This window comes from Magallana gigas, chromosome 2 (assembly GCF_963853765.1).
Source record: "Magallana gigas chromosome 2, xbMagGiga1.1, whole genome shotgun sequence".
Lineage (NCBI taxonomy): Eukaryota > Metazoa > Mollusca > Bivalvia > Ostreida > Ostreidae > Magallana > Magallana gigas.
The window spans coordinates 8,788,210-8,814,854 of NC_088854.1; the positions used below are offsets into that span (position 1 = coordinate 8,788,210).

The 26,645-nt window shown below is 33.4% G+C and overlaps 3 protein-coding genes across 7 annotated transcripts; 1 reads left to right on the plus strand and 2 right to left on the minus strand.

Annotated features, from left to right (window-relative positions):
* Positions 1 to 345: 345 nt before the first annotated feature.
* Positions 346 to 10,453, minus strand: LOC105348924 (kelch-like protein 26). The gene is made up of 10 exons (XM_011458531.4): positions 10,378 to 10,453; positions 10,149 to 10,276; positions 8,957 to 9,875; positions 8,524 to 8,685; positions 7,779 to 7,930; positions 6,050 to 6,155; positions 4,038 to 4,205; positions 3,101 to 3,247; positions 2,726 to 2,813; positions 346 to 1,549 (listed from the first exon to the last, which is right to left on the minus strand). Exons 1-10 carry the CDS (start codon positions 10,382 to 10,384, stop codon positions 1,486 to 1,488), a joined length of 1,941 nt encoding a protein of 646 aa, XP_011456833.3. The 5' UTR covers positions 10,385 to 10,453; the 3' UTR covers positions 346 to 1,485.
* LOC105348925 (uncharacterized) lies at positions 3,372 to 17,018 on the plus strand. 3 transcript variants are annotated; one of them, XM_066074870.1, is made up of 8 exons: positions 3,372 to 3,688; positions 13,220 to 13,604; positions 14,034 to 14,165; positions 14,281 to 14,443; positions 14,530 to 14,686; positions 15,489 to 15,660; positions 15,917 to 16,124; positions 16,598 to 16,731. In XM_066074870.1, exons 2-7 carry the CDS (start codon positions 13,223 to 13,225, stop codon positions 16,117 to 16,119), a joined length of 1,209 nt encoding a protein of 402 aa, XP_065930942.1. In that variant the 5' UTR covers positions 3,372 to 3,688; positions 13,220 to 13,222; the 3' UTR covers positions 16,120 to 16,124; positions 16,598 to 16,731. The 3 variants fall into 3 exon arrangements, with proteins under 3 accessions (XP_065930942.1, XP_065930943.1, XP_034302276.2); XM_034446385.2 differs by having other exon boundaries at positions 3,385 to 3,688; positions 15,917 to 16,045; positions 16,598 to 17,011; XM_066074871.1 differs by lacking the exon at positions 15,917 to 16,124 and having other exon boundaries at positions 3,375 to 3,688; positions 16,598 to 17,018.
* A 1,634-nt stretch (positions 17,019 to 18,652) lies between these two features.
* On the minus strand, positions 18,653 to 26,396 carry LOC105348923 (heat shock 70 kDa protein 12A). 3 transcript variants are annotated; one of them, XM_066074872.1, is made up of 5 exons: positions 26,251 to 26,396; positions 22,198 to 22,504; positions 21,562 to 21,780; positions 21,102 to 21,261; positions 18,653 to 20,744 (listed from the first exon to the last, which is right to left on the minus strand). In XM_066074872.1, exons 2-5 carry the CDS (start codon positions 22,501 to 22,503, stop codon positions 19,684 to 19,686), a joined length of 1,746 nt encoding a protein of 581 aa, XP_065930944.1. In that variant the 5' UTR covers position 22,504; positions 26,251 to 26,396; the 3' UTR covers positions 18,653 to 19,683. The 3 variants fall into 3 exon arrangements, with proteins under 3 accessions (XP_065930944.1, XP_034302278.2, XP_011456832.3); XM_034446387.2 differs by having other exon boundaries at positions 22,198 to 22,509; positions 26,257 to 26,393; XM_011458530.4 differs by having other exon boundaries at positions 22,198 to 22,506; positions 26,257 to 26,391.
* Between the last annotated feature and the right edge of the window lie 249 nt (positions 26,397 to 26,645).

A 26,645-nucleotide genomic window follows, 5' to 3' on the forward strand; every position in this document is an offset into this window, starting at 1 on the left:
TAGGAAAATATTGCAGTCTACATTAGTATATTTCTTTGAACCCCTCTTGGTGCTCCAGTATTAGTTCGAGGGTCACGGTTTTATCAATATAGAATTTTTTTTATATATACAAGCTTTGGCGTAAACATTGGCATTTCTGGTGCAGTGGTTCTTGAGAGGAAATTTTTAGATACCCACCCTATTTTAACTGTTTCGCAATTATTTCCCTTCTAAAAAGGGTTTGGCCCTTTATTTTAACAATTAAGAATTCCATTCCCATAAGGATTCTTCTTAAAAAAAACCATAAACAAAGTATGATCATAAATTAAGAATTATAAAGTATAATAATAATACAATATAAGCCTGTTGTAAAATAATCATTTATTGTAAATTCTGCTACATAATAGGGATAAAAAATTCAGATAATGTAAAAAATCCTAACCAACCCTGCTGATTATCCCATATAATTCTAAACAATATTTGGCAGGTTAATAGAGCATACGCTTGTAATGTGCCTGCACTTTACAAGTCAAGTGACAGGAAGGGAAAAAATAATGTCATTGACAAGTTGTGCTGTTTACCAAATTGAATATTTCTCTGAGTGGTTGGTTATTGAAGTAAATTTCTTTCTTAAATGGGTAACTTATGAAATTATTTTTGGGCTAAAAAATAATAACAAATCCTTTAAGTGTGTATAACTTGCAGTCTTACAAAACCACAAGTTATTTCTGGTACATAAAAATGAAAAACAATATTAAACACAATCTTTATATGGCTCCTAAAATTAAGTCCAAACTTTAAGATACACGGCTAAAAGTTGAAGATATGCATGTAAAAATCACATCCAAAGTTGGCACATTGTTTTAACATTTACAAAGTCTGCATAATATGTCATCTAATGATGAATGAAAGGTCATTTCTCTACCTGAGAATAATTCAAGAAGATAACTTACCATTGTATGACCTGAAAACAAAGCATCACAGCAAACCCGCTTACCGTACTCTACTTGATTTTTTGAGAATTTACAATTTGATAAGACCCTAATATTCAACGTTTAATAGAAAATTGTTTTAGTTTCAAATGACTAACTCAAAATCAATAACATTGTCGTCTAACCAAAAATATTATTCAAACACAAAATTTCCCATAGAAATGCTGTACAGTGTAGATGGTCATACTGAATAGCAGTGTAAAAAATTATCTAAATGAGAAAGAATGTTTTTCCATATTTTTCAGTCATGAAAAGATGCACTGCATTCCAACCTGAAAATCCTTAAGAAATACATGTAAAAGGATTCAGGTATCTGATAAATTCAAGAAAATAGTACGTGTATCTCAATATCTCAAATGCACACTCCAATATCAAGCATGCTTTAGGAGGTAGATAGAAGGCATAAACCCTCTGTAAAATTAAAACATATAATGCTCATACAAATTGGACGAAAATTTCACTTCTATATTATCTGCTTTGTTCAAGTTCCATAAACAAATTTCAGGTTCAAAGGTCAAGAATGTTCCTGCGCTGGATTGTAAAAGTTTTCCAGTTCCAAGTTCAGATCATTCTCCTCTCTAATAGGAAGAAAGAGATTTCAATGATATTGAATAAAGGAAATTGATTAGAAATACTATACTGTACAATAGATTTTGTTAATACTTCACAAACATTAAGTCACTTTTTAAATCGCAATACAGTTAAGGCGGACAATAAAAATATAGGCAAATTTTTGTGATGAAAACACGTATACTTTAGTTCAACTGGCATGTCCTTTTTAAAATCAATAACAGTTACTCAAATGCAATATATTTCTAAAATATATATATAACAGTACACTATTTTTTGTTCATAGTGGTCACGTGATATGACAGTAGCATGGTACAAGCATATGTATCGGTGGTTTTGAGGTCATTTAAAAAATTCAATATTGCAAGGGCATAATCACAACTGAATTATAAAATAACTTGATGTTATATTGTAGATTTTGAAAAATGGTGCGTACTTTATAAAATAAGAATATTTGTTAGTAGAAACCGTAATTTATAATGCATATGTTGAATAACTTTTAAGGTCACAGGGTTAATTTAATTAAAAAATAATTAATTTGTAAGATTTTACAAGGATCGTAGAAGTTTTTAAGTTACATAGCATATTTCAAATTCACATGCAAAAGTTTGTCAGGATCAGGTAAGCGTATGCCCTTGCAATTAAGTGATTTATTTAGGTACTCAGCTTTCAGGTATACAATATTTTATACAAAACCGAGGTTGCTTCTTTAAACGATGCATACTTTTAACAAAATGAAAATAAGACTTTTAATATATGTAGCATTCTACTAAAAATAATGTTAAACAAAATATCCATTTATAATTTTCCGTTAATCTATGACATTTATTTTTCTTCGCTATAAAACTGCATGATAGCCTTCAATGACTTAACTTAATGCGTCATTTTGAAGCATAGTACAGCGAGAACGACATCTCGCTTATTTTTCAGTGTGTTTGATATAACAGACATCAAAGTTGTAAATAATAACATTAGTTGTTTTCAATTAAAAGATTAGTATAAGTTAATTTTGCTAATAAATAGATTAATAAGTACTTTCGAGGTTTGTTATATACTGTGAACGTCATAATGCACATTTCCCGTACTTTTTGTCTGAACTGAGTTTATTGACAGCCTTAACTGTGCTGCGATTGACATAATCATAGTAAATGCAGAAAAAGCATACTGTATCATGTAATACTTACAAAAGGTCTTCATATTTACGATAGATTTCATCTGTTTCAAACTGTCCATCACTTGTCAGTTTTAATGTCAAAACACAGCAAGCTGGTTCTGAAATCCATCATAAAATAATATTTTTAATTACTCACACAACAGAACTTACCATAAAGCACACTTTTCAATGTTTCACAGTTTGAGATTATTTTACATTTACATACCACATAAAGTTTATTGATATGTATGATTTCCTTCCAATAAACATTTTTCACTATTTATGTACAGTGGTAATAACACTAAGTAACACTTTTTACACTAAGTAAATAATCAATTCATTGGAGATGTGTTATTCATTTCCCTGGGGAATCAAGCATGAACTCCCCATGTTATAGGGAACCTACTGTCTAGTTTCCTTGGGAGTCTGCCCATGATGCTCCAGGTATCCTCTTTGGGGTCGTATTCCTCTATTCTATCAGATCTTAACTCTTCAGGGTCATTTATATGCATCTCCATTCTTCCTCCAACACACCAGATTTTATCACCCATGACTACAGAACCAAAATGCATATCATCATGGACTATTTTTATTTAATTGTTTATTTTCCATTTATTTTCAGATTTTCGGAATGAAAGGTGATGTGTAAATTAAAGAAGAGAATAAACTACTACTGGGGTTTCAATTGGCCACTTGGTCAGAGCTCTATTAATCGTATAGTAAAAATGCATGACCTCTTTATTTTGGAGGGGGCTGGGAAGAGAGGGGTAGCATGGTCCTTTAAATGGTCACTTGGGTAAAAAAAAATACAACCCTGCGAAGAATCAACAGCTTTTGATCATCTGGATGCACAGTACAAGAGAACAAAATATATTTAAGAGTTGATGCATTTTCACTATATGATTACCAGAGATCTGAACTAGTACTAGACCCCTTTCTCATTATATTTGAATTTTGGTGAGAATCCCCAACAGTTTCCCAAACAACTTGCCAGGTAAGTAGTCACACAATGCAATTACATTTGAAAGCTTAATTAATAAACTAATAAATCAAATTAAAATGGAAAAATCACATAATCTGGTTACACCTTCAAATACATTGTAGTTACTGAGGAATCTTCAGAGCAAGAAGGGCTTCAGTTTTGTGGATTTCATGGGTACCCATCACCCATAATTTAACACCTCCAACAAATTATAAACAGTATTATTTCAATGACAAGTCACAACCAATTACTACATGAAATAACATCCCCACAAACCTTTATAAAATAAACAATCCACAGAAAAATTAAATTCAAATGATTTCACTAAATATTTGTAGTTTAAAATTCAAGTAGAGCTAACCAAAAGTGGCGGCCTTGTATGTAGGCCATGGTAGAGTGGTACATAGTTTTGTCCAGGTGTTGGTCTCCACATTGTAGGTTTCCATGGTATCCAATATCCCTGTGTCATTCTTTCCTCCCATTACATATATCACATCATTAATGTTCACCATTCCATGACTAGTTCTCTCTGAAATTAAATTTAAAATGGTCATAAAGATTCATGATGGTAAAAATGTCAAAACAACACACAAGGGCTGAATGTGATAGGCTCTTATCCTTCTGGTAGGGTATGACATCAAGAGTACATATCAATAACAATTCAAGAAAATTTTATTATAATGATGAGTATCCAAAATAAGATATCAGTAAAACCTTTTTTCACTTCATCATCGTTATTTCAAAGATAGATTTTAAGGGTACCAATGCTTATTATGACAATGTATCAAAACACAGGTAATCACAGATTACAAAGCTCATCAAGACAAGGCATCACCTTTATGAGGCATCACCTTTATCATATCATATGAAAATCATACTTAAGTTTATGATCTTGGATAGTTATGGATACTGTTTTGACACAATATCATATATCATATACTAAAAAATTGTTTGATAATCATATGTTCATTTCATACTGTATTATATGATTCAATGTTTATCATACAATAATATAAAATACAATAATGCATCCTATCATACTTTTAATATACCGGTATATCATATAATACAATGAAATACCATAATAAATAATGATGCAATATGATATTGTAGTATATGATATGACATTGTATCATGTTATACATTATATATTACAAGATTATTTAATACAATTTCATGTGATATTATAGCATTAAATGATTTATTTTTGACGTCGTCGTGTCAATAACTGCCGTCAGGTGAGCAGACAAATTGAATAACGCGCGTTAGCGCGTTATGATAATTTGTCTGTTCACCTGACGGCAGTTATTGACACGACGACGTCAAAAATAAATCATGTAATGCTTATATTTACATTCCCTTACTAAAGAAATCAATTGTTTACTTAAATAAATCGATATTAAGTGCAGATCACGGAGGGAGTGAATAAGAAACAGCAAGAACAGCTGTTTTGTAAAACCGGTTTAAACTGGTTTTCACATAGACTGTTGAGATGAGATCGACGAGCATGAAAATATAATCCATGATAAATAACTCTTGAAATGTTGCTTTTTACAATAAAGTCAACTTTTTTGTCGAATAATTATAAAACATGGTGTTTTGACAACATTCATGAAATACATTTTTTAACCGATAACATAGAAATCACTGCTGAGAACTACTTATGTAAATTACTCGTAAATTCATACGCAGTGAATAGGTGTTGCATTTAGAGGCATTTAACCATCACGGAATTTAATGGAAAAACACAGTAGAATGTAAATATAATAATATATTATCACATGTTTATCTCAATATACGGTGGATATCACTCATGGGATAAATTTTTTATATTCCACTGTGTGTTCTTATGCCACATGACATCATAATTAAACATTACGTAGGTATAGGCAGTTAATTGAGGTAGAATGAAAAAGTAAATAATTAATTCAGTTGAAAAGAGTTGAGTTGTAAATGTGAAACATGATATCATAAAAAAATATTCGAAAATGAAATGTTTGTTCGTTAAACTTCAAAGAACTTCTTTTCCTTGCGTTATGTAGTTGACGTCTTGCAGTTAATGTGTTGTGCGGCTCACAATAACAGTTTTTATAGAAAGAATTGAGAAGACAAGTAATAACTTAAATACAGGACCTGCAACAAGAACTTTAACCAGGTCTGGACACCGACATTAGGGGTATAGCAAAAGCCCCCCCCCCCCCCCCCCCAACTTCGTCTCGGTGAGTTATTAGAAATGTATAAATGTATAATGTATGCATTTAAATTAAATTTGTTTTACCTACCATTTGCCTCTAACACCCCCCCCCCCCCCAATAAAAAAGAAACCAAACCACACAAATAAACACAGATTGTCCAGTTTAGTGAATCACATACTTTCCCACATGGACTTTTTCTTGTGCCATCGGTTGAGCTCTGGACTGTAGCACCAAACTTTGTCAGATTCTCTATCTCTTTGCTCAAATCCTCCTGATATGTAAATCTGGAGATAAAGAATACCAACAGGCATATGTATGACCTTTTTTACTTCTCATGATTTGCCATGGAATGATTCCATTTAATTCCTGAAAAATTTATCCCTTAGACTCAATTTAATATTCAAGGGAAATTCATTATTGGATGACATCCTTTATAAACAAAATGTTTTATACAGAAATAAAAGAATATAAGAATATGTGAATTAAATATGAGTATATTCATTGATATTATATAGTATATTCATTATTGTTATATTCAGTAGTATATTCTCACTATATAACTCTATATAAACAAATAGTCAATAATTGTAATATTAGTTCGTCCAAAAAATATTGACCGGTCAATATTTTTTTAATATTGACCAGCTAGGAATAATCTCTAGAGAATATTCCCTCTATTTCAATTAATCGCCGATTTGTTGATAGGTTAACGATGACGTAAATAACTCTTCGCGACTCCAAAACAAGGTGACGTCATAATAAGCAATCAGTCAAGGCAAGTAAACAACGAACGCGCAGTGCAACGGTTTGCTATCATAACGGGCATAACGGGTATATGGATTTGTGAATTATTGTGAAGTGAAATCAGGTAAAACATCTTTAGCTTAGTTTCTACGGACGGTGGAATGTCACCAGTGACCTTCTGATGCCGACGATATTTTGGAAATGATCTTTGCGCAAAATTGAATTCTATGTTGAGCTGAGAAAATTACAGCGATCTGTTTTCAAATCCTTTCTTGATTTTTGGTTTGTTTCTTCTTATAACAAAACAAAATTGGACTGCGTTTTGGGACAACATTGATTATATTAGCCCCCTTGGGACGTATATATTGCCCTCCGCTTCGCGTCGGGCAATATTTCTTCCCTCAGGTTGCCCTCCACCCCAGTCAATATTTGTATAATATATTTAAAATGACCATTTGCTCATAAAAATTAATTGTTATAAATAAGTTTATGATCAGCTTTTTAAAAAAAAATGGTCTTTCACTAACATTAAATAACCCAAATACAGAAAAACTTGTTTAGTACGAACACGGATATAGGGAGTTCTCTAGTATAGCGAAGTTTTTCTGAGTCCCAGGTTAAATTCTCAATAAATCTTTGCAACGTTTTACGGTTATAACGAATTCTGATATAACAAATTTACAGATATAGCGAACTGATTTTGAGTTCCGTAGAGGTTAATATTAACGATATTTAACACTTTCGTTACAAATTTCTTAACAGTTTTAAAACGTTTGCACTAATATTTAACATAATAGTTTGAATGAATCTATTTTCATTTAAATTTTTCGTAATCCGATTATCAAAGGTAACACCAGAATGTATTTTTATTTTAAGCCTCTATTAGCAAAAATTATAGTCTGGTGAAAGTAAATAAAGTGAATTCGCTATAGTTATTATGACGAATTTGTTATATGTATATAACAAATTACGGATATAACGAAGTAAATAAATTGGGCCCTAGTACTTCGCTATAACTGAGTATTACTGTAATGATTTACTGTATCGAAGGATATCAAAGTAATACCACGTATGTTTTATTTCTTTAAAAAGAAAAAAACAATTTAATTTTCATTACCTATTACATGACATGTAATTAATGTCTGAAATAAATGACTACATACCTTGTTTTTACATACAACAGCAGCATGATGTTCAATTGAAACAGAAAGGGGTCGGACATAGGACCATGATAATTTGCCATTTTCACCACTAAGCTTCTCCACTGAACACAGTAACTTAAAATCATCACATCCTCCAATGGCGTAGAGGCATCCTGGAAGTCGGTTCAAAACATGATTACAAATATATATAAAACCAACTTTATACATGTAGTAGTTATCTGTTTGGTTTATAATTCAATAAATTTTGCAGTAATCTAGGTTTCTCCTATAGAAAAATATATGTATAAATGGCTAAGCTTTTTAGGTATACTCTGTCCCAAGATATCCTCGATTAATATTATGCTTACCGTAATTATTCAATATTTATAAATACCTCAGGGTTAAAATGAAGTCTATTCAAAAGTATGAAAAAAAGATTTCTGAGTTGAATCGCCCCCTTTAGCTTATCATGTTTCAATACATGGCTATAAGATGTGATGTCTACGGGGATTTTGTATTGCAGCAGACCCGGATTATAACATTGAAAATTGAGCAATGTATTCCAAGTGACTTTCGTATTGAGAAAAGATGTAAACATTCCCAATTATAAATGTCCGTGAGAAATTTGTTTTCCTTCCTGTTAATTTTTTCGAGTGAAAAATGATAATGCGTCAATGAAGATATCTTGGGAATTTTCCCTATTTTTTAAAAAATGACCCAGTGTGCTGCATAGATATCTTGGGACAGACTATAGGCAAGCTGTTACCATTCAAGAAGACTGCTGCGTGTCCCTCTCTTGGATGCTTCATTGGTGGTAATGGCCTCAGGCGAAAGTCACTGGCAGTGAACAGCCAGGTCTCGTCAGTGACGTCGCTCTCCTCATCTCCGAATTCATCCATCTTGTGAATATAACCCCCACACAGTACGGCTGAAAAAAAAAATCAACAAAAATTTAACTACTTTCAAAATCTCGGCAAGACAAGACATACTGGTACCTGTGTATTCAAAATATTCTTAAACATGTAAAAAGGTAATATTACAAAAAGAAAACATTTTTAAAAAAATATCTATGAAACTTGTCCATTGCAAAAATCAATAAGGTGAGAGAGAGGAAACTTCTTTATAACTAGACTGCTAAGAAGTATTTTGACAACAAAGCACAGTGACTAAATGAAAGTAAAATGATTATCCATTGTTACCATTTCCATTGACTTCAGTCAGAGTACCACCACAGGTGCGTTTTTCACCAATCTCTGATGCTCCGAGTGGCAGCCAACGTTTGAGAACAGCATGATAATAATGATTCTTGTGCCATGCAATCCTAAATGAATCTTCAAACGAGTCTAGAGACACATCAGGAAAATCCAAAAAATCTGAATCTGTAAGCTTGATTTTCCCTCCAATTTGAATCAGGGATTTCTTAGGATATCTGACTCTTGTCATCAGATCATTGGTCAGGAAGCGTGTGTGATGGTTGGTCAAACAAGAGTCTGCGAAATCTATCAAATTTTTAAGTTCAGGCAGTGATTTAAATGGTTCCAAATGAATGGCAAAATACAAAATAGGCCATCCATCCACAACAAAACGGATTTTCTCAAACACAGATCTAGCTGTTTTTTTGCGAGAATCCGGATCATGGTTGTACCAGTTCAACACTAGATGGAGAAGCATGCACTCTGATGTTGTATTCAAACTATCATCACTGAGATAATTTGCTAATGTTTCACTGTCTAAACTTAGAAACTGATCTGTAAGTGCATATTCTAGGAAATTATCTAAAATATATTTTTTGTAATAACTTCTCAAATTCGGAATAGAGTACAAATCTGCAATTTTGAGCAAATATTCAGCATTTTCAAATGTTAATTTGTTCTTCAAATACTGTACACAGCAATTTACAGCAGGAATAATTTGAAGAAATGTTGCTGCATTCATCACATCATAAATGTTTCCAAGATTTAATCTCAAGGTTCCATAGTAGAAGAATCCAATGAGTGGTCCCACGCCTGCTTCCGTGAGACCCTTCAGCTCCGTAGAGTCTTCTTGATTCTCAATCATGTCATGATCAAACATAGCTCGGAAGTAGTCACTGACACTGGCCAACACAACTTTGTGAACCTGCAAAAGGAAAATTTTAAATGTTCACAAAAAGAAAATGAAATGCAGGGATTAATGTTACGGCATGCATCAATGAATGAAGTTTTGTTTACAGAGATGAGGCTTGTCTTGAGACACAATTTCACAATTATATAGATTATCCTTACGATATATTGCAGTTAGCCAGTTACAACATAAAAAAAAATCATAGATAAAAATTCCTTTAAGTTATCTAAAAATATACTAAATTTCATCTTGATTTCTTAAAATTTGCCACACTGTAATGACGATTACCTTAAATTCTTTGCCATCAACTTTGATGGTAAAATCGCACAATTTTTGATCATCATAAAGTTGCTGCAGATTAAATATCAGATTGATGCTGAATTCTGGAGCTATACATTCTTCTTCTTGCAAATTGTCTGTACAAAAAGTAATTATTTATGATAATCAAAAATGAAAAAGAATACACTCTAAATAATGTTCAATCATACATGATTACATGGTAATATTTTCGACTTACCCATCATGTTGTATGCTCTTCTGTTTCTGAAGGTATAAAAGTTGTTACTTTCATTTTCGGTGAAAACCCGCCAAAGGTAAGTGATTGCTCGGTTCACGGGCCCTGGAAGTTCAAGTTATTGTAAATATATTGCATGTGCATGTATAAAAAAGTAAGGTACTTTTTTATACATGCACATGCAATATATTTACAATAACTTCCAGGGCCCGTGCAAGATATTAATTAATTAAGGAGGCCGATTTGGATTTTTTTTTGCGGAAAAACTAAAATAGCAAAACTCTTTATTTTTTAACCAAATATCATTTACTCCATTTCTAGTTTATTTGTACGAAAGCCGAATAGGGCCACATAAAAAAATATTTTTATCTCGTAATTACGAGAAAAGATCTCGTTATTACGAGTTAATTATCTCGTTATTACGAGAAAAGATCTCGTTATTACGAGTTAGTTATCTCGTTATTACGAGAAAAGATCTCGTAATTACGAGAAAAGATCTCGTTATTACGAGATAATTTTCTCGTTATTACGAGAAAAGATCTCGTTATTACGAAATAATTTTCTCGTTATTACGAGTTAATTTTCTCGTTATTACGAGAAAAGATCTCGTTATTACGAGAAAAGATTTATATAAAATGGTGCGTTTCTGAAAAAGAATTCGACTGGATCACACTTTAAGTCTATCTTTTTCATTCCAGAAACGTTGATTCAATTTTGATCAATATTTAAAAATAACAACGATCATTATTCATTAATTTCTACATATCAAAATGTTTGGTTTCGACATTTTATCTGGTATTAATAAAAGGAAAGAACTTTATGTAATTTTTCTATTCAACTTATATATATTATAATCCCACTCCGAAGTAAATACCAGGTAGTCCTATAGTCGTAAAAACACAGTTTTATTAGTTACAGATAACTTTAATGACTATATAGTTTCAGTCATGGATATGGATACACAGGATTTACCCGAATTTGTGTTTTATATGTTCATACACAACTTACATGTATATTGAAAATAGTTGATTTTATATAAACATTTTGGAGTCTGAAAAAAAATAACACGTATCCTTCTTAATTATTAACATACAGTTCAATGAATTTTTTAATTAATTTGCTTTGCTAATTCTTCTGAAATTTCTTTAAAACTGCTTGGTCCGATTTTATATCAAATTATGCGTTTTAAACGATGATCATGCTAAGTAAGTGTATATTAATAGACATTGCAGTAGTTCATACACTTTATATAAAAAGAATAGAATAATGAAACGCGCCATTTCAAAACTAGATCTTTTCTCGTAATTACGAGATAATTAACTCGTAATAACGAGATCTTTTCTCGTAATAACGAGATCTTTTTTTGTAATTACGAGATTTTTTCTCGTAATTACGAGATCTTTTCTCGTAATTACGAGATAATTAACTCATAATAACGAGATCTTTTCTCGTAATTACGAGATCTTTTCTCGTAATTACGAGATAATTAACTCGTAATAACGAGATAACTAACTTGTAATAACGAGATCTTTTCTCGTAATTACGAGATCTTTTCTCGTAATAACGAGATAATTAACTCGTAATAACGAGATCTTTTCTCGTAATAACGAGATAATTAACTCGTAATAACGAGATCTTTTCTCGTAATTACGAGATAAAAATATTTTTGTAAGTGGCCCTATTCGTCTTTCGTATATTTGCGATGTTTCACAAAACTTTAATTGATTGCAAGAGCAAGCTTTTATCTGGGACGTATATATACGTCCCGGCTTTTATTAAAAGTGTTTTGCAGTATGGTGCTCAAATATATGATTAGGATGTATATACAGTAAATAAATGATTGAGTCAATAGAAACTATAAATCTACATGCAATTATGATTAGGGGAAATGGACACAGGGTACTGGTATTTGGTAATAAAAATATCTGCATGTACTTGTCTACTTGAACAACAAGTGGATACAAAGTTAAAGCAATATGAGCTGTATTTTTTAGAATTTTATTTTGCTGTAACAACCTGCTATAGTCTGTCCCAAGATATTTTTGCCGCATATTTTCTTAAATTATTCAATATTTATAAATACCTCTTGGTTCAGACGATGTTCATTCAATAGTATGAAAAAATCCCAAGATTTCCCCTTTGAAACGCCCCCTCTAGCTTGTCGGGTATCAGTACACGGCTAAAAATAAAAAGTCTACGAGGTTTTTCCATTGCCAAGGAGATGAAGACGCCCGGATGATAACGTTGAAAAATTGCGCGAGGGGTCCCGAGTATTTCCGAATGGAGAAAAGATGTAAACATTCCCCATTATAAATCTCCGTAGGAAATCTGTTTTCGTTCCTGTGAATTTTTACGAGGGAAAAATGATAATGTGTGAATGAAGTTGTCTTGGGAATTTTCCCTTCCATCGATTTTAATTGCACTTCAGTCACAGGTATGTGTATTTTTATTAAAAATCGTTCAAATATGCAGCAAAAATAACTTGGGACAAACTATAGTATGATAAGTCTGCATGTAACTTAAACTTTTATGATAAATAAGGTTGGAAAAAATCATTAATTTTTTTACAGAGGAAAGATATCTCTTTTAAGGAACATATAGCAAATAAATTTTTGTACAGGACGGCAATAATTCAATTTTGCTCCAATTAAGGCTCCTTAACGGTCCTTATCACAAAATTTTGGCGAAAAGAAATTTAAAAACCATGATATTTCTGTCATTTTAATAGAAAATAGCATTTTAGTTAAAAAAAATTTCATCAAGAAAATTGCAGCTCATATTGCTTTAAGTTATATATAATAGAAACGGAATTGAAATATTTTATAAAAAAAATTTCTTATTTTAGACGATGGCTTGCCAATTTCCAAATGAATTGATGGAGACCATTTTTATACAAATGAATGCTGAAAATTTGATGCAATCAAGGAAGGTTTGTCATCGCTGGAATGAAATCATATCAAAGTTGGAAAGAAATGGAAGTTTATGGTTAGACTTTTGTCTTGAGGAAATTCCATTACATTCACTGACTGATATTACAAAGATGCAGGAACTGTATGCAGCTCAAAAAGGGAATATATTTTATCACCTGCTATCAAAGTTAGGTTGGATTTTCTGGAAGGAAATTTTCAAGGAGTATGTAAGAGCAAGGCGTGTGAAAAATGAACTGTATGCCATCACTACAATTAAATATAATCCAGACAATGGGCAGGTCACTTCTTTGGCCTTACATGGTAAGTAGCGGACAAAGAATTTATTAGATTAAACCCAGTTATGTGATATAGATTTTTTTAACAATAAGACAAACAGTAAAACACATTAATTGATACAAACACGGATATAGCTATACTTATTATAATGAATTTGTTATATAGGTATAACAAAATATGGATAAGTGAACCTAATCAGCTTGTCCCTAGGACTTTATTATAGGCGAGTTTTACTGTATTGCAAATCAAATTTAAGTTTTACATTGATGGGTATTAATAACGTCATACATGTAATTTATAAATGTATGCTATTATAATTTATAGATGAATCTTGAAAGATGGAAACAGCAATCTCTATGAGTGGACTAATTACTAAGAGAAAACTATTTTCCAAAAATTAACTACCGGTACCTATAATATTCCAAAAATTATGTTTATCGATACCATTTTCAGATTTGCTTTTATATAGTGGTTTTGAAAATGGGGATGTCTACATATGGAAGAATATTGATTCTGGTCAGAGGAGTACCAAAGTTGTAGAGTCTGTCCATTGTCCAGTGCAGGCCATATTCTGTGATCCAGAGGGTTTGTATTCTATTTCAGAAGACTTGTTCATGCGTTCTGCTTTAAGCAGGATTATAAAATACTATGGTATAAAATTGTGTAGATTAATTGCTCAAAGAACTTTCTCTTAACTTAGGAACTACAAGCTCCAAAGTTCTGAAAGGGGAAGTCAGGAATACAGAGTCATTGATTGTAGTGTACAGAGACTTGGTCAAGTTTGTCAGATACCGGTATACATCAGAATCAGGTAACAAGAGGTCTGAGTGGCTATTGGAAGTGCCAAGGAAACCTTGTGAAAAGTAAGAACGTCTTACAATAGCTGACCCTCTTTCCTGTTTTATGCCTTTTTAAACAGATTAAAGTAATTATGAGTTATACATTTCAGTTCGTTTGAATTTTGCCCAATAATTCCTAGTGATGACAAGGTCTGGTTTGAATGGTACACTGGTAACCAGTTTCATTTTGTAACATCAGAGAAAGAAACTGTGCATGTCAGTACATCTATGGACAGAATAACTACTTCAGACTCCAGCAGTGGAATGGTAATGCTACAGATCAAATTCCTTTACCTATATGTAGTAGATTTTGGTGGAACCATTAAGCCAAGCATTTTGTTAAATAACTGATCTTAATCTGAACACTAGAAGACTATTTCAATTTGTCTATATAAAATGCAGAGTTATGGTATGAATACAAGAAATCCGTAAAAATTAGAGTTATTGAACATGGCTGAAAATCGGAGATCGTTAATATTAAAGTGGGTGTGGCAAAAACATGTAACAATAAAACCCAACAGTAAGCAGAAAAAGTTTATTTTAAAAAACTTATGAAAAGCAAACAAAATGCTACCAGTACAAATTTGAAATGAATTGTTTACATCCATTCAACATCAGTTTTACTTAACTGAAATGGAAATAGACAAATAGATACAATATATATATGCTTGCCATTTCACCAAAAATTCATATTAATATTTTAACAAACATTAAATTAATCAAAAAATTAAATTAATGAGTAATTTAATGAACTAAGGTCACCAATATCACCATGGCCAATACAGGAAAACTATATCAAAATATGAATACTGCCAACCAATTTATATTACATACAGCAGAAGAATTATTAATTGTAATCAAAATCAAAGGACAATCTTCTCATCTATACAGGATGTTCTTTATCATCCCTTTTACGCATTATTCTCAGCTTTGTTTATGTGCTAACCATAAATGCAACTTTTATAAATTCAAGCAAAATGCATGCATACATGCCTATTTAAGGAAAACATAAGGAGAGAAAACATTTCTACTGCACTTTACAACATTGATCTCTCTTTACTTTCAACAGATAGTGTTGGGGATGAGGACAGGAGACATTGTGTACTGTGACAATCTAGAGACTCATGGGAACTTGTTAGCCATTGGTCACACCAGTGACATAGAGTACAAGGTACTGGGTAATGTTGGCTCCAGTGTCAGACAGCTGATTAACAAAGGCAGATATGTGGTGTGTTTAACAGGTAACATACAATTAAATTTATAGCACACTACCGGTACTTGATTAATAGTCAACATCTGAATTCCTCCTTATTTTGATTTTACATTTTTAACTAAATTGTGCAATTTTTGAAATACATGTACCACTATTAAAATGAAGCAACCTAATGTGTTAATACATGTAGTTATTGTTAAAGTAATATCGGAAATTTTAGCATATTTCATTTAATCATACTATTTGACATATAAAATTGCTAACTAAATAATTTATATTTTTAGATGATTGCAACATCTATGTGTCCATCAACTTGTCAAGGTTTCATTGTCTTGATGCCCATACAAGTTTTGGTTGTCGTGTTGAATGCATTGCATGGCACGGGGCAATTCTAGCTATTGGAACAAAATACGGCAAGTCCAGTAAAATGTCTTATAGGTGTCATTGCAAAACTTCAATTCTATATGTTGAATGCAGTTTTAGTTGACATAGGTACATGTATATGCAAGTTTATATTTATTGCTTTTAATTAGGAAGTCATTATTTTGACTTTTCAATTAAATGTATTTTGAGAGCCACAGTTCCTCTTATCTGTACTTTACAAATATCATTGCAACAATTTCCACTTATTTAAAACAGATATAATGCACTGGATAATATTCCTGGTCAATGTCAAAGGTCAAGGTCACAGTAGCCAAAATTATACTAAATTTAGCAACTATTAATCAGATCCAACAATTACAATTTTAGGAACAGAAAATGAAGGCATTAAAATACTCAATGTACATGTACTAACTTTTATTGTAAAAAAGCTAGTAAATTCAGAAACAAGAGAAATATCATTTGTCATAATCACAACTTAAAGTACTTTTGATTGTCCTGCACATTCATTACCCAAAATATTGGTTGACCTCTTTTAAAACAAAAGAATGAACAACTTGACTGTAAAATAAACTGTATTGTAGGTATTGTACATGTGTACCATGTTCCACAGGAGAGGGATCTACAGAATCTAGATTTGAGGAAGAACATAGCAATATCTCTAGACTGTGAGCATATAAATGCCATCGCAATAGGGGATGATGGGAGTAGACCTGTTATTGCCGTGGCAACAGATGTAGTAGGGGTCATCTATGTTATCCGTTGGTGATGACCAAGAAGATATCAGCGATTTTTTGTGATTAATATTTATATGTGTCACAAATTGACAGTTTACCTAGTCCATTGTTTTATTTGAATTATGAAAGTGATTTGTTTTTTTCATAACACACAGTTTAAAGTAATTGTTTTTGATATGTGTATTATTTGTTTATATGCTATAAGAATGTGAGGTAGTCATAAATGTTTGTACACAAATACTGCTTGTCACCTTATTCATGTTAAGATAGTATGTACATAGAAAAGGAGTGTTAGTAAAATTATAGGGAAAATATTTAAAATTTAAAAGTAAAACGTTTGAATTTTTCACCTAATTTTTGTATGACCAAAATATATGACCTTTGTCATGGAGATCTGATGGGTAATTGGTTGACTATCCCGTCTCTATACGAAAAGACAAGTCTCTTTGTTTACTTACAAACTATAACACTGTACACTTGAAGGAAGCAAGCATTACAGACAAGAGGCCCAGGGGCCACATTGCTCACCTGAGCAAGAATAACCATAACTACTCCGATCAAATCAGCATTACAATATCAAAATATCTTGACAACTAAGTACAGTAGATCTTGCTCAGAAATTTTAAAAATCTGCTGATTTTTATGGTAAATACCAAGCCCCTTTAAAAAAAAAGCCCTTTTGTTGTTGAAGTATTTTTCAGAAGATTTTTCTCTATTTCCACATTACCCCCCCCCCCCCCCCCCCCATGGTGTGGCCCCACTTTTCTCTATGAAATCATGGTTTGATTAAACTGTAGTCTGCACAACCTGTGCTTTCGAACAAGTTACTGCTTTTTGGACTGAATGCTTTTATAGAAGATTTTTAAAGATTTTTCTCTAATCTTCCTATTTAAAAATTTGACCCCCTCCCAATGTGGCCCCATCATACCCCGGGGATCATGATTTGAACAAACTTAAATGTACACTATATGAGGATGCTTCCACACAAGTTTTAGTTTTTCTAGCCAATTGGTTTTTGAGAGAAGATTTTACTCTATATATTCCTAATCAAAAATTCGACCCCAGGTAGTGGCCCCACCGTACTACCTGAGGATCATGATTTGAACAAACTTGAATCTACACTACCTGAAGATGCTTCGTCACAAGTTACAACTTATCTGGCCAATTGGTTTTTGAGAAAAATTTTAAAGATTTTTCTCTATATACCTATGTAAATATTTGACCAATCGAGGTGGCCCCACCATACCCATGGGGATCATGATTTGAACAAACTTGAATCTACATTACTTGAGGATGCTTCAACACACATTACATCTTTTCTGGACGATTATTTTTTCGAGAGAAAGATTTTTTCAAAGACACTTACAGATATTTAATAATTGTTAATTATCTCCCTTCATTTTAAAAAAAATTGAATCCCCTTCACCTAAGGGTGCTTTTTGCCAAGTTTGGTTGAAATCGGTTTAGTGGTTCCGGAGAAGAAGTCGAAAATGTAAAAGGTTTACAGACGGACAAACAGACAGACGGACTGCTGGACCAAAAGTGATCAGAAAAGCTCACTTAATTGAGAGCTGAAAACTGAATATTTTGTTTATCATATGATGCGACATATTTACCATTTACAGCATTAAATTCGCACTAAACTTTTTATAATTAATTCTCCTACATATAAAGTGAGAAGAACATGAATTACCAGTATAGGCTAGCTACAGTATATTTTTCTTTATATACACCTCAACCGATTCTTACAATAAAGCAACGGAATTGGGAGAGGTTTGTCAATACTCAATAGATTGAAAAGTTTGACGTCAGACCGTGCATTCCGTGCTCTAAGTGATCAGTCACAAATCACGAAATAACCCATTGTCAACTCTACAGGTATCAAATAAGACAACACTGAACAATGTTGTAAACGTTATTTATTCTTAATTCGGTTATTTACATATATTCCCTATGACTCTATATAGACACAAATAGTCAATTTTTATGATGTAAGCTCGTCCAAAAATATTAACCAGTCACTATTTTCAATGTTTTTGTGTCGGTTGATATTTTTGCGTCCCGGGGAGACTCACATGATCAATGTTGCTCTCAACCCAAGTCAACATTTGTATATACGAGGGTTGTTAGAAAAGTTCGCGGACAAAGTGATTTACGGCAAAATTACTGTGTACTGTAGATTCCTTATTTTACGCGAGTACTAATTCCGCGATTCAACGGTTTTCCATCAAATCGCGAGAACATAAACGATTTTACGCGGATATTAATTCCTCGCGTTTAATTAGGAATTTACAGTACTTTGTAGGATGACGTATGTTTTATCAAATGACTACCAATTGAAAATAAGTATGCAAAAAAATCATATGATATTAAAGTTGTTTTCAAAAGAAACAGAGATTTTTATTTAGCATGAATTGGATTTACGGAGCACCATTTTATATTTCCACGACGTCAGGTGACGTCAAACTACTGAAAGGCATTTTATAGTGGTCACTCTTTTTTCAAAGTGAACACCTTTTAGTTCACACACTTTTCCTGCCATTAGCCCATTTATAAAACGCATGTTCACACCATTTTTTGTCAAATTTTTGTATAATGTCTTTGTGTCATATCGTAGATCAATGGTATTTTGTTTTAGTTTCAAAATATTCTTGATAGGTCGTCAGCAGCATGATCCATGTGTATAAATTTTATTTTATACCGTTTATAGTATGCAAACTATTTACACGTCTAAGGCAATATTGCATTTACAGTCAACGTGTGTAGCAAAGTAGATGTACGTTAAAACGAACATGTACACGTATATAACACAAACTTATTAGATTATCAGTCATGAAAATACAATCTACTTTTAAAACTATATGAACATGATTTGACGAAATTAGCTGATGACATAGAATGCATCATCCTATTCAATAGCGCTATCCGAGGCGTTAGTCCTTCAGGAAATTGAAGGAATCCCTGTACGTTTCATCTAGACAGTCGTCTGTAAGTGCCACGTGGAACTGCGTGCCCCCGAACTCCACTACCGCGTGAATTTGGGCGTCATCCGTCCACCCTCCATTCGGTCGACGAAGCTTGATGCTGCCAAGTTTTTTGCAGTTTTTCTCGGTTGTGTAAGTGGGGTTTTTGGAATCGGATTGGTAAACAGCAATCCCCGTTATTGCATCTTCTTCGCTTGGTGAATAGCAGTTTTCGATTTTGTGGCCAATAGGAACTTCCTCACCTTTCTGCACCAAGGCTTCAAAAACATGTTGGCATTTTTTCTCTCCGCCTGGTGTCTTTACCTTGTATTTATTAGGATGCAAGCCCTCGATGAAAGGCACATTCACTTCAAATCCTATGGAATATCGACTGATTCTTGAAGAAATAGCGGTTGGATCATGACCAAATAAAACCGCACCTTTTAACACAGCCAAGCCGGGATCGGCAGGAGCGATTACTTTTTTGTTTGGAAATAATTCTCTTATTGCCTTCAGAACCATCGGCGACTCCGAAAATCCACCCACAAGAAGAATTCTCGACAAAGAATCTCCTGAAAACGATTTCATGATATTTGTTATGTGCTGGATAATTCCTTGCAACGTTTCGTTGAAAAAATCCTTGAAAACTTGTGGCTGAATTCTTAATTTGCCTGCAATGTATTCAACTGTTCTTGCGTATCTTGTGTTCGGCAATGCCTCTTCCACTGTTTCATCCATTTCGTTCTTGTAGATTTCCATCAGGCGTAATGGCAATGTGACAGTGACTTTGTCCGTCATATCGGGTTTAACCGTGCGTTTCTTTGTTTCAAAGTCGCGGAACAGCGCGATATAGTCATCCATGTTCTCTTGCCTTAACGTTGTCAGCGTATCGTTCCCGAAGATCTTGACCAGGAATTGGTAGAAGGCGTCGTCCACCTTGGTCCCTCCCCAGGCCCCTCCTGTAGCGTGGTGAACCTCCCGCAGTTTCAGGTTGGGTAGCACTTCATGAACCGTAATGTCGGCTGTTCCCCCTGTATAATAAAATAATCTACTTGCACCATGTCGAATCGTTAAGATAGAGCATACATGTAGCACGAGATTCTGAGTACTATAGATATACATGTATATAATATTGTACGTTAATCTTACATTCTTACGATTGTATAAGAATCGCACACTAACATATTCAGAGCTGTCAAAGAATGGCCTCGTGGTCATTATGAAACATTGTTGTCAGTTCTGCTACATCACGCAACTTTGGTCTTAACGTAACGGTCTCAACTAAAACATGGTCTTCTCTACGCCCCCCCCCCCCCCCCCCCCGTTAAACACTTAAAATGTGCCGCGCACGCAGTTTTATCGCGTAAAATTGAAGAAATCAACCACACCTCCCAAGTCCAGGACCATATACTGTGTTCCTGGTTCGAACCTGGCGGATCCAGTTTTCCCTTGGCCGTATGACATTACGCCCAGAGGGACATAATTACAGTAAATGGAGGCCGCCTCCGGCTCCAAGGCTAACAGGAGCTGTTTCCGGGGGATGCCAGCCTAAACCATAATTAAGTGTATAAATCAAGTAGTTGACCAATAATTAAGGCAAAGTGTTAGATTATTTAAAAAAATATATAGCGTACTGACTGTTGTATTCTCAGTTATTGTAACAAACATACGTGTGTTTTCGCAGATAGCGTTAAAAACTGAAATCATTGCTCAATAACGTATTTTATATGCCTGTAATTAGTTTATGACGATTACACATCTCTCAACAGCTACTCAATGATACAGCTAGAACTTCACGTAATTCAGTCATATACTAGTACATCATTTATAGACTTTTACGGGGCTTACATCTACCGCAGCCTCCTCCATGAATTGTTTGGCTCCCTCGTCCCAAATGGCGGGAACAGTGACCACCCACCGAACCAGGTCGTCAGTGAAGGTGTCCACGCGCCTCCGGACTGTCTCCAGCAGGTGCCCCTTCAGGTAGCGGATAGCCATCGTAAAGATCGTCTTGGCTGACATCTCAACACCGTTGATGTCTTTGATGGTGGTGGTGCGACTCAGGCTCTGTCAAAACACACAGACAAGTACTTATTTTCTTACCGCTTACGTTGACCCTTCATATATTTATATATAATTTAGAAATAGGTGTATTAATTTAATAGTGAAATAATTTAATTATCAATTTCACCTTTTTATAACTGATATAACCGTTCTACTACACTAGGTGTCATTTAAAAGGGGTTGTCTTTTGTAAAAGATCACTAAACCATGTCTAGGTAATCTGCTAGAATATCGATGAGTGGCATCTTAATTGTACCTTTGTATCTTTAGCGAATGAACAAATGATTGCATTTAGACAACATTATTCTGACCATTTCCTATATTGTCTATAATTTTGTCGATTTCGATAGCATGTGTTGCTGTCGATATTATAGATCAACTGTTTAATTCCAAGATACTAGATCTCGGTGATTGACGTACCTTATTCCCGTGCAGTGTCATCTTGAATCGTTTGAAGTACAGCCACCCGGCATGTTCCCCGTCTCCCGCCAGATCACCATACTTGTTCTCCGCCTCGAACCCAAACGAGTGGAAGGTTCTGTCTGGCTTTAGCAGCACCACAGAAGGGGTCTTCAGGGAGACCAGAGCCTGACCCCCTGCCACCCAGTTAGTGGTGCTGATCTTTTCAGGATCTTTTTCGAACTCGTGACGAAAGGAAAAGGCGTATCCGGAAAATGTGGTTCCAAAGTCAATAGCCGCCACCAGAATTGGCACAGAGAGACTCATGGTCTACTTCATGAAAAATAAAAACATACGGGAGCATCAGCTGAAATTTGGAGCTACCCCTCCATTTTTTTAACTTTGGAGACAGTGTATACATGTAATTATAAAAAATATTGAATATTGCATACATACTTCCGTATGCTATTATTTAAACGTCTGGTTAAAGCAATATCAATATGAATATGAGCTGCAATTTTCATGCTGATTTTTTGTTTTTACGAAAAATGTTATTTTCTACTAAAATGACAAAAATATCATGGTTTTAAGAGTCATATTTTTATTGAAAAAGCCGTAAAGAAGCCTAAAATGAAGCAAAATTTAATTATTGTCATCATGTACAAAAGTTGATCTCCTATATATTCCTTGGAAGAGAAATCTTTCTTCGGACGAAAATAATTGATTTTTTCAAATCTTATTTATCATATGAGTTTAATTTACATGCAGACTTATCATACTAGCAGGTTTTTGCAGCAAAATAAAATTCTAAAAAATATAGCTCATATATATTGCTTTAAGTAATTTTTATGTTAAGTTAGATGTAATCGAGATTGCAACACAGGACAAGTCTACTCGGATATTCTTTTCATTTGTATTATTTTTGTATACAGCGATGCATTGACCTTCTTAAGGATATGAACTGCATAGTTTTAAATATTTAGCAAATGTAGAAAATCTACTTTATAGAACTTTTTTTGCCAAGGGAAACTCTGACTCAAGGGAAACTCTGACTCAATTAGAATTTATTTCTCCCATTGAAAGTTTCTATTCACCAAATTTCCGGAAAAGGGCTTCTATCCAGGGAAAAGAGGAAAAAACTACTATAAAACACTAACACTGTATCCATAAATATCATCGATGCTAGTTATATAAGTGGAAACTTTGTCGCTTAATTATAAAAGTAACGCATATTATATGTAGCAAGCCAAGTCTACCCTATAACATGCTTCACAGCACTTTTTTCATGAAGGTATCTTTATTGAAATAAAAGTTATGGCATTTTATAATTATGAAATTTCGGTCGTTTTATAGAATTTTATGCTTTAATAATGATAAAGCTCAAGAACCCTTGCGGCGGACCCGGCGAAGAAAAAACTTACTTATTTTGATTTAATTTTTATTATTTCTTGTCAGATTTTCATGAAACTTGTCACTGACTGAAAAAGTTCTGATCGATCTTTCTGATTTTGATATTGTTCCTTCCCTATTTTCAAGCAATCATAGAGAAAAAAGCATTATGTTCATAAGTGTAAATAAATGTATTTTCATTGCATCAAAATGACATCATGAAAAGGTTAAAAATTCAACATGATTTTACTTTGTAACAAAAGTATCTTAGAATTCGTCCAGCATTCAAATTAATATACTTTGCCATAAAATTATACAAGATGTAGACATACACTTGACTAAACACTACACGTAAAAATTTTACATTATCATGGTCATGCAAACAACCAATAATCACTCTAAGTTTTCTCCTCTAATTCTTTACTGTTAAATTATATTATATTACTGCTCTTGTTGTTTTTTGTCAGAATCTTCTTTAAGTTTGTCTGTGTTTTCCTGCATATGTTGTGTGTGGCTTGATAAACTTATCGATACATGTATATCACTCACTGCAAAGTTTATGTAACACAGATACTATTTCCCCCGTTTTTCTTGTCATCTTCCTCATCAACCAGTCAATATCCAGTAAGAACATGAATGGTGATAAGATGCATCCCTGACGTACACCAGACGTCGTTACCAGAAACCAGTCTGACGTTGACCTTAAATTTCGTGTCTTACTGAACATCTGAACTCTTCATACATTTCTTTCATGATTTTAATTATCTTTGATAGTATTCCATATTTTTCTTTATTTTTCAGAGCGTGAAACGGTGTTCACTATCAAAGCCGTCTCAAAGCCAACAATATGTATATACAAGGATGATCTCCATTCCCAACTTTGTTCGATGATGATACGCAAGCAGAATAATTTTTTAAAATGATTTGTTCTTCCTAAACCAAGTACCGTTTTTCAAGTATCTGTAGATACTTGTATTCCAATGCTCTTCTATGGCGTTTCAATGTTTCCAATAGCTGCCAGTCTGTTTTTTAGTTCTAGACAGAAATTTCTCCTAGTTAATTTGTTTACACCAAAAACGTGTCTTTCAGATTTTATTTTAAAATATCTGAATTTGAGTTTGATCTTCCCATGGCAAGGTGGTGCAAACTTTCTGTCTGGTCCTCGTCATGCCCCGACCTCTTGTAATGATGCTCTCCACTTTTTGGGAGTTGATTTTAATCAACTCTCCTATGCACTTACTCGGGCAAAGCGAAAGTGAAACAGTGTTTGGACCTAAGCACAAATCAATACTGCTGACAACACTTAGTTCTTGAAAATAATCGATAAATTCGATGCTATGTATTCTGAAGCATTGTTTTTCAAGAAAACTTATTTATTAATACCATGAAAATGATAAGATTTTAAATTGTACAAACAGTTTAGATATTTTTTAAAGTCGTATGTATTCCTTCGCTAGAGTTCAATGTAGTCTCGTTCAACCAGATGCTTGGCTGTCTCCGTTAATATCCGACAAAACAGAGTCTCCCTTGCTTGTCGGAGATAAACGGAGACAGCCGAGCGTTTGGTTGAATAAGACAAGAGTTCAATCTTGCCTGGATCCATACAATTTCTCAGAAATATTTCGATTACTGATACTACTTGCCATGCAAAATCACATGTCGTTGATTTTGAATAAATGATAATCGATAAAATCAACTCCCGTTATTGATATATCAATAAAGACTGGCCTGTTGTTTTACTAAAAAATGTTGCAACTCCGCCATATTAATGTAGCCCATTATCTTTAAATTAAATAGCACACAACACACCCTGAATTGTGAGTATTTTTTTCCTGGATCCAGTCCATCTACACTCAATAACACCTAAAATAATTACCAATATCGCACTTATCATATCGTGATTGACTTTTGATAGATAGTCTTCCAGTTTCGAACAAAGTACGCACATTATCAGATATGTTGGCTTTGGAGACAGTATGGAGGTTGTCGAAGTGTGTCTGATGATTTGCTGAGCTTACACAAAGCTTTCCATCAGAAACTGACTATATGATTCCTTGTTTCCGTTTCTGTAGCGGGCTAGTTTTATTTCATGTTGGGGTTGCTGACCCAAGCACATCCCCCTGAACCCGATTCGAGGACTGGTAGTTTTCTGGTGGGACGTGCCTTTTTTTAAGCACACATTTCAGTGATTTGAAGGCTCGCCTTTCGCCACTGTCGCTCAGCTACCGAGACATTCCTAGAGTCAAAAGGCCAGACCGATGAAGTTTGACATGTGACTTGTGACAGAATCACAAAATATTACGGCTGCGATTTTTTAACCCCTTCTGATTCTCATATCCTATTGGAGAAGGGATTGTAATAATCATAATGCATCATTAGCAAATAGTATATTAAGCCAAATGATTTAATTAAAACATTAAGGATCCGACTTGGATCAACGTCACAATTCAACGTCGTTTCGAATAACGTATAATAAATCATTTTCAACGTCATTTTAACACAGATATGCAACGTGTTCTCAACAAATGTACCCGCTGGGCTATGGACATTTTACGATTACTTTCGGTTTAATTTTTCATAATTTTATGTAGATTTTCTCAAATTCATTACTTCGAAAATAAATATTTTAAGATGCTAGTTAAATATTGTAAATTGTAAAAAGCATGCATGAAACATAAGAAATAGGTTTACCTCAGAAGAAAAAGAGATTCGGGAAGTAATAGGAAAACCTGGAAATTGTTTATATTGATCAAGTTTGTATCGTCTAGTTTCGTTTTGAGTATGAAGGTAAACAAACAATTTTTTTTCGTCACACACACAGTGAATATGTTATCAATGACAGAACAAAAATTTATTCATTAAATGCCGGAGACGATGATCTTTCATGTACCTGTCAATCGTGGTCCACGTTTATATGAAAGGGCCAAAAAAGTAGCGAGGATTTAAAAAAAAAAAATTAAAACGTGATGTTCACAACTATTAATGCATACCATGACAAAATTTTTGCTAAGATTTTAAAATTGTTTGAATGCTAGACTTTTGCACTTTTAGATTTAAGCGTTCTTGTGGGTTTGTGGTTT